Source organism: Onychostoma macrolepis, chromosome 20 (assembly GCF_012432095.1).
Source record: "Onychostoma macrolepis isolate SWU-2019 chromosome 20, ASM1243209v1, whole genome shotgun sequence".
Lineage (NCBI taxonomy): Eukaryota > Metazoa > Chordata > Actinopteri > Cypriniformes > Cyprinidae > Onychostoma > Onychostoma macrolepis.
In genome coordinates, this window is record NC_081174.1 from 22,110,964 (window position 1) to 22,119,781 (window position 8,818).

The 8,818-nt window shown below is 35.4% G+C and overlaps 1 protein-coding gene across 5 annotated transcripts in view; it reads left to right on the forward strand.

The window, feature by feature from the left end:
* Nucleotides 1–8,418, forward strand: part of fam49a (family with sequence similarity 49 member A) — a 31,519-nt gene extending 23,101 nt beyond the window's left edge. For 2 of the 5 annotated variants that reach the window (XM_058755596.1, XM_058755597.1), the window contains exons 2-12: nt 654–707; nt 4,163–4,242; nt 5,483–5,604; nt 5,725–5,830; nt 5,934–6,070; nt 6,196–6,273; nt 6,370–6,486; nt 6,836–6,915; nt 7,344–7,470; nt 7,569–7,639; nt 7,731–8,418. In XM_058755596.1, coding sequence (XP_058611579.1) covers nt 4,170–4,242; nt 5,483–5,604; nt 5,725–5,830; nt 5,934–6,070; nt 6,196–6,273; nt 6,370–6,486; nt 6,836–6,915; nt 7,344–7,470; nt 7,569–7,639; nt 7,731–7,794 — 975 coding nt within the window. In that variant the 5' untranslated portion in view covers nt 654–707; nt 4,163–4,169 and the 3' untranslated portion in view covers nt 7,795–8,418. Of the gene's footprint in view, nt 1–653; nt 708–3,635; nt 3,717–4,162; nt 4,243–5,482; nt 5,605–5,724; nt 5,831–5,933; nt 6,071–6,195; nt 6,274–6,369; nt 6,487–6,835; nt 6,916–7,343; nt 7,471–7,568; nt 7,644–7,730 lie in introns of those variants that run through there. The other 3 variants (XM_058755598.1, XM_058755599.1, XM_058755600.1) reach the window with 2 other exon arrangements.
* Nucleotides 8,419–8,818: the final 400 nt, after the last annotated feature.

Consider the following 8,818-nt stretch of genomic DNA (forward strand, 5'->3'; position numbering starts at 1 on the left):
TTAAAATGGCAGGGATAAATAATGTAAGCAAGATTATTGTAAGCAAGATTATATTTATAAATATAATCTTGAGTATAAAAGGTGAACAATTAAATTATTTATTATTATTATTTTAAATAAAATTATATATCTACTTTAATTATACCTTTTAAAGTGCATTACATTTAAAAAAAATTCAGGCATACAGAAAATAGATGTTTTTGTTTTCTGTTATTCTTTTCATATATTAAACAATATGAAATTTTATAATATATAATTTTTTTGTAATGTATTTGATATGATATATTTAAGTGTTTTTCATAATAAAAAAAGACACTAACCACTTCACAATATGGAGATAATATATGCATGTATTATGCCCTGTATGTATTTATAGTGTGTTAAATTTGACTGTAGAACTGTAGTGTAGCTTTAAAAGCATAACTGTATTTATTCCTGCTCTGCTACATAACGTTGCAAAAGAAGTGGCACAGCAATACTAGATCCCAGTTTAAACACCTACATAATGAGAATGATCTTTGGCACAGCTCACTTGCAGTGTCATAAACAGTTTGCATTTTGAATTACTGTTCATATTTTATGCCATTCGATTGGTTTGATTTTCTCATTAAACACAACTTGACTGATTTGCTGATCTGTCTTCTATTTTTCAGAATCAAGAAGAAGTGGATGATCTAAAAGGAAGCATACGTTCTCCTCCAGAAAAGGTAACACTGAGGCATCCTGTTGATTATGGCAATATCAGATTTATAGTTACATCACTCATTTTGAATAGGCTTGTTTGCAGTGTCAGCATAGGTTCAATTAACTCTGCTCCTCTTGCCACAGTATGTAGCATTTCCTTTTTGTGTAAGCAAATGAGCTTAGAAACACAGCCAGACATCATACAATAAACACAACTGCTGTAAACTCTGAATGAGAGCTGTGGTGTTCAGCCTCCACAAAGCAGGAAGTGTTGTAGTGTAGGCCGGTGCCTCTCGTAACATGAGGATTTGATAAACACAAACACGGTCACTGTGGGAACCCCATTAGGAAGTGAATAAACCAGTAATTTGTGAAGTTGTAAATATTGCGGCTGTATGCAAGACCTGAGCAAGAACAATCTCTGTTTAAGCCCAGCCGAGATGCAAAAGTTCATTTACTGCTCTGTTTATGAGCTGCTCAGCAGGCAGAGGCTAACAGAGGTCTTTTCAGCCATGGATAAAGTGGATTATTGTTTGGCTCGCATGGCCTCTAATTGCAGCATACATGGTTTAATTGCGAAGCACAGAAGCTTTTGATTTGATCTAATTCCAGTAGCCATGGGGGTCTTAAGGGTAATGTATGTACATCCAGTGCAGGGCTGAACTTAAAGGGATAGTTCACCCAAATATAAACGTTCGGTCAGCTTGTTATTCCAAACCTATATCAATTCTTCTGTTTTGCAGAACATAAAACCTTTTGAAAAATGTTTTGTCCATACAATGGATATCAATGGGCTCCACCATAAAACACATGCAGCTAGTACTAATAGCATTATTAAAATTAGTCTGTTTGGTCTTACTCTAGTTTCTTTAAACAGGAAGTTGTTTTGTGTGACACTCCCTCACCAACTTTCCTGGTTACTCCATTTTAAAACATCCACTCGCGCCCCTCATCACACTACACCTTTTTTCATACTAGCTCTCTAAAGCGTGTAAGAGCACTTGTGAAGGGTTTGTCAAGGAACATTACACTGCACAAACACACTGCCAAGGCCCCTCCAGCATTTTTACACCATAAGGTCACCCCATTACCAATGCAGGTCAAGGCCTATGTGTGCGCATGTGTTTTGAGATGCATTTGTAATGGGTTTTTATATGTAGTATGTGGGCAGTGTGCTGGATTTGTGCATGTCGTGCTGTGATGATTCACTCTGTATAATGAATAGAGTTCATAGTGAAGGACACACACATGCACGCTCACACAGACACGGCTTAGAAATGGGCTGAATGTTCTGTGCCCGCTTTGTTTCACAGCCACCAGAGTGACAGTTTCTCATGCTTTTGCAAGTGCAGTTGTTCCGATGGTTGGAGCACTTTATGTTTGACAGGAAGCTCGTTTGAATCGCCTGCACTCATGTGTGGCGGTTAACCACATACAGCAGAAACGGTATTGTCTTCACATCCTCTTGCACATTAGAGCATCTGGAGGATCATACTGACTTGCTGTAAACTTGGTCGGTTTTTATTCTGTTTGCATTTTTTTTTTTTTTTTTTTTGGTGACTTGTTAAATGTGCTACACACTCAACCACCAATTAAATATAAACATTCTAGCTGAGATTCATGAAAGTGCCAAAAATTGTTACCATGCTAATGCCAGATGATAATGATGCTATTATTATAGTGTGCACTTGCTCCCTCTGCTGGAGCAGTGAAGAGTCACATGCACTGCATGCATTTTAAAGTCACCATGAAATAAAAATTTGACAATTTTTGTGTGGAATATGCAGTTTATTATTAATAATGTATGCATGCACATTATTATTTTTAACAAAATAAAATAATCTCTCCTCTTTAGCCTATCTGCCAGTGGGCACATTGACATGTACACATTTATATACACTGATAACTACCAAAAATCAGATGAATAAAATAACCCGTTTTACCAATTTACATGCAAATCAGTAACCCGACAATGCAAGTAAACTGCATTTGCAAGACTTTATTAAAAATCTGCTTATTTCCTGGTTGTGATTACATCAAAATCCATGTATTCTACTCTTTTGAGTATTCCATTTGTTATGTTATGTTAAGTTAAATAAATGCATACTGGTAAATAAACCATTAAAAAGAGTATTCCAAAATGTCAAGGGAGATTTGCACAGACTCATTTTCTCATATTTGAATTTCCTAAGACTGTACCACTTGTCCTATGGCTGCATGAGATGAGAACACATTTTTTATTCAATTTCTTGGGTCAAGAAAGAGTCGGAACTTGCAATATATTTCCTCCTCCCCTACCGTAAAACATTTGCTGTGGTTAGATGTGCTTCCTCTCATATATTACACAGGTGTTTACATGCTAGACAAAATCGAGGTAATGAACAAAAATGTAGTTGTGTTTATCAGTTTATGCTATAGCGGTTTATGAACTTACACCGGAAAAAGCATTGTCGGCATATTAAAAATAATAATGTGTTTAAGAATGTGCAGTCATAACTTTTAATGATTATTTAGCATAGCCGGTTGGTTAAATAAACACATCAGTAACTATACTCTGTAAAGTGTTTTAAAACAGCTGTTATAATCTCATTTGAAATAACATATCAGCATATCAGAGCATTTCAACAATTTTTATTCTCTGGCTGTGAGTACATATGAGAAGGGCTAAGTGAAACTGACCTACAAAGAAGAAAACCAGTATCTCCTGTGTGCTATGTGTTGTTTTCAGAGTATTTCGGAGTACCAGCATATTCTTTTTATCTGCTAGTTATGTGCAAATTTAGATTGATTAGATTGTCTAGAACATCAATGTTAAACAAGTAGTATATTACAGTTCTAATTGCAGCTCTCATCATTTTTGCTTTGACTTGTAATGAAGTCACTTTATTGGTGATTTTAGGTTTCTGAGTTTTATTTCATGCAATTGTTTTTTATCGTTATATCTTGATTAGGTTTCGCTGGAATGGGTAATCTTCTAAAAGTCCTTACAAGGGAAATAGAGAACTATCCACATTTTTTCCTGGACTTTGAAAGTAAGTTTTGAGAAGAGGTGGAGTCTGGGGTTGGCGAGACTCTATAACCAGCTGTTTTTTCCCCAGCAGTGGCAGGAGGAGCTGGACTGACAGTCTCAAAGCTCTTATAAGACAGCTTTCCCTCGTTGCTTTCTTGTGGTGAAAGTTTATGCTTCCTGATGTCCAGAGCTGACTCTTTGTCTAAAGTGTGTAACTAGAAAAAAATAGCTGATTTCTTCAAGTAAAAAGGAAAAGCAAAAACGGTTCAGATTCAATTTGGAATGATTTCCACGTTCACCATGAGAAGTTGAGGGAATTCTGTGTTTAGGAGCATGAGACTTTGTAGAATCACTCTTTAACGCTCAGTGTGACATCCTGTGATTTTATTGTCTTTGACGTTCAACACCTTTCTCTTTTCTGTCTTTCTACCTTTTTCCTCTCTTTCTCTTCTTGCTTTTCTGTTTCAGAAACCAAATGGGGAATCTGTTAAAAGTGCTCACTTGCACAGAGCTTGATCAGGGGCCAAACTTTTTCCTTGACTTTGAAAGTGAGCAGAGCTTTTGCCTGGCCTGGTGTCTGTCACTTTTTCCAGCTACTAACATTTTGCAAGTACCATTGTCAAAATTGTCCTTGCAAATCTACTCGTCACAACACAACAGCAAAACAGAGTTTACACAATGCTTTTGCATATGCAAATGCTTTGTACAAATGGGTTTGATCTGGCAAATAGTAAGGATATTTTATCTTTTTTACACCATCTTTAATTCTATGAACTCAAATTGCAAATACATAGATATTTAAATATTTTCTTGAAAATCTAAGTAAAGAAAAAGAGAAAACTCAATCTGATTTGTTGTTGGCAAATGTGCATGACTTGACAATCAGTATTTGTAACTAACCACATATCCAATATGGCTATGTATGTCTATGTAGCATGAGACATTCTCTGAAAATGATCTCCTTACTCTTTTCAGCTTCTGCTTGTTCTGTGATGTTTTTCTAATCTCTGTTTGTCTCATTCTGAAATCTCAGCTCTTTTGATCCTTTACGTCTGTACTTATTCGGTGAACTTTGAAATCCTGTGTGACCTTACACTCAAAACCTGTTATATTACACTAAACATTGGATTTTGTTTTTCTGTCTAGAAAATTTTAAGAGAGCTTTACCCAAAATGTTCAACATTTCCTGAGTATTTGCTTTGCTGAGCATCTCTATGAAATGTTGAAATATCGGGGAACCTCTGGTTTAAAGAAAGAAAATGATTTTTCATATGAAAATATCACCATTTGTTTGTTGTGATTATACATTGCTCCTAAAAATATTTGGGCGCTTAAGCTTCAATTTAATGTATGAATGTCATTACATTACGTTAGATGAGATGACAAAATATCAAATCAAGTGGTATTTATTTTGAAGAAAAATAACATTGCTCACATTTGAAGCAAAACATTTCATCAGAAGTTCATGTGGTTTTAAAATCAAAAGCAATTGATGCGCTGATCAAAATTGACATGTTTGGCCACTTTCTAGTTGTCAAATTTGGTGGTGGTTGGGTGTTGAACTGGAGACTAACCAAATAAAATAATGACTTCATACATGCATTTTACTTCACTACTAAAACTTCAGTTGTCGGAAATTTGGAAAAATGGAAGTGAAGATCTGAGCTCTATAGCTCTGTTCTCTGGTTTGCAGTTGACACCTGGTTTGATATTATATCTAATGCTGTGAAATGTATTGCATGTAATAACTAGTGCTTGGCAGTGCGTAATGTAGTTTATTTGTGTCAGATGCACAACCGACAGACTGTGAGAGAGAGGTGTGGAACCAGGTGAATGCTGTTCTCCAGGAGTCAGAGAGCATCCTGTCCGGCCTGCAAGCCTACAAGGGGGCGGGCCAGGAAATACGAGATGTACGTCTGATTAATAGTTATCTGATTAAGACTTATGGGTCAATCAGTTGCATTTAATGGCATTTTGTGGATTATATTTCTCATGCCAGATTAAATCATGTGACTTGTTTGACATTTTAGGCAATACAGAATCCTAATGACATGCTCCTTCAGGAGAGGGCGTGGAACTCTGTGTGTCCCCTTGTCATCCGCCTAAAGAAGTTCTATGCTTTTTCATTGAAACTAGGTACACTATTCATATATAATTACCTATGTCCACACATTTTCTCCTTAATCAGTAAAAACATAATGTAAGCTCTGCATCTGATTTATTCTTCTCTTCCATGTAGAGGAAGCACTGCAGAGCCTTTTGGAGTCTCTGACGTGTCCACCGTACACTCCCACTCAGCACCTGGAGAGGGAGCAGGCCCTCGCTAAACAGTTTGCTGAAATCCTGCATTTCACTCTCCGCTTTGATGAGCTGAAGGTGCCAGCTGCTTCACTGATTTTGTCACGCACCAATTTTCATATTAGGGGAATTTAAAAAATAAGAGGAAATGTATTGATTGCCGCTGTGCTGCGCCTTTTAAAATTTATTTAACATTTATTTAGATGAGGATTCCAGCTATCCAGAATGACTTCAGCTACTACAGAAGAACAATCAGTCGAAACAGATTAAACAACATGAATGTAAGTGCAGGAACCTGAGATAAAAGAATATTGTACACACTGCTGTGTTCATTTCTATATATTCATGTGTGGGTATGTGTGTTTTTCTCTATCAAGCTTGATATTGAAAATGAGGTCAATAATGAAATGGCAAATAGAATGTCTCTGTTCTATGCTGAAGCCACTCCAATGCTGAAGACCCTGAGCACAGCAACGACAAACTTTGTGACAGAGGTACTGCTCGTTTCTACAGTCGTAATTTTAGCACTTTAATTCCCATCAGAAATACTGGAGAACACTAATGGTCAAAAGGTTGGGGACAGTAATTGGAAAGAATTTAATACTTTAATTCAGCACAGATGCACTAAATTAATGATCAGAAGTGACAAAGACTAGGGGGAAACTGTTATTTTAAATATTTCACAATAATATTGTTGTACTGTATCTTACTGTATCCTTTCAAAAACCTCTTCAAAAAAAAATCTTACCAGTCCCAAACTTTTGAATGCTAGTGCGTGATAATCAATAGGCTACGTGCATTACAATTTCCGAGTGATTTATTCCTTTAATTCTTTCTCTGTAGAATAAGACATTACCTCTTGAGAACACCACAGACTGCCTGAGCACTATGGCAAGTGTATGCAAGGTCATGCTAGAGACACCGTAAGTACTCGGGCTGTTTCCTATTGCTGCTTTAATCAGTATATCACTTCATATATGCCTTCAAAACAATCATGGGAAATCTATTCTGAAATGTTGTAGTTTGATTTTAAAATGCTCAAATATTTTTAATGGCTAGACATTGCTATTTGGGCATTCTTATTTACAATAATAACTTGCTGATAACATCAATCTGTCCGCTGAAGGAAACCACTAGTGTGAGTCTTTGCATAATAACGGTTTCCTATGGGACATGGGCCTTCCTCATGGGGGCTAAACTAACTGAACTTTTATAATGGTTTTGACTTTCTGGAGACATTTGTACACTAATTGTTTAACAGTCAAGTATGCTTTTTGTATCGACTAATCATTAACTGTGGAGTGCCTGTATTGAAGTGTATCATTGTGGCATATTTTTCCTCTGTTAACAGAGAATACACAAGTCGATTCAACAGTGAAGACACACTTCTGTTTTGTATGAGGGTGATGGTGGGGGTTATTATCCTCTACGATCATGTGCATCCAAACGGTGCCTTCAACAAATCCTCAAAAATCGATGTAAGGCTACATTCTCATTTTCTCAATCAACCAAAACTTTTTTGAATGAGTTTAAAATTATTTTTTTCCCCATAATGTGATATACACATTTTCTTTAGATGAAAGGATGCATTAAAGTCTTAAAAGATCAGCCCGCGGATAATGTTGAAGGTCTCCTTAATGCCCTCAAGTAAGTTTTCTTTCCTGTTCTTAAACAAAAAAAGATGCTACAGCTTGTGTAGTTTCATAAATCATATAATCTTTTTTATTTTCCTCCAAAGGTTCACCACAAAACACCTGAATGATGAGTCCACTCCAAAAAATATCAGAACAATGCTACAGTAATGGTTTTAAGTGAAGCGGGTCAATATTCTGACCTCAAAAGATGTATATGTTTACATTTATTTAAGGACTTGATGTTAATACTTGGGTGTATTTACATAATCATTCCCTACAAGTTACTGCAATGTAAAGAAAGCAGACCTTTATTCTAAACAAATTGCCTATACTGTCGACAGAAGCACAAATGAATAAAAACCAAGCAGCCTTATGAAAATTCATGAAAAAAAAAAAATCATTTGCAGTTTTGTTTTCAAATGAATAACCATGATCATGTTAACCAAAGGGGCTGATGCATTGGTTGAGTTACAGTGAAATCCTATTGGCTAAAATGTAGTCAATATTGAATGAGTAAAGCGTGGGATGGTTGTGCTTTTGTATTTTGTAATGATGAGAAGAGACAGTTTATAAAAATACCGTAATGTGATGTAACCATTTTTTTTTTCAAAATTGTTTTTTTCAGTTTTTTCCCAAATCTGTGGTTTGGCTGACTGTGGCGCGATATCAGCTTTTATTTTTGTTATTATGTGACGTGTGTTCTTTATGTCTTTGTGCCTCTTTGTTTCTAACACATTCGATACTCATCAATACAGCTTTAAAATCTGAAATAAAATTCACATTTTGATTATATTTGTGATTAATCTTCTCCAAGATAGAAAAATAAAAATTGTTACTAATTTGAAGTCCTGCAGTAATATTTCAGGTAACAACATGTGGGTTTTTACACCTTTAATGTCCATTAACTAAAAGACATTAAAGAGTTAGTAAGATTTTTTTTAAAGAAATTAATTGATCAACTGATCAGTAAAGACTTTCAAATTATTTTCAAAAGAATGCTGTTCTTTTGAACATTCTATTTAACAGAGAATGCAGAAAAATATATCAGTTTCCAAAAAAAAAAAAAATTTCAACCATGATAATAAGAAATGTTTCTTGAGCAGCAAATGAGCATATTAAAATGATTTCTGAAGGATCATGTGACACTGAAGACTGAAGTATTGGCTGCTGAAAATTCAGTTTTACTATCACA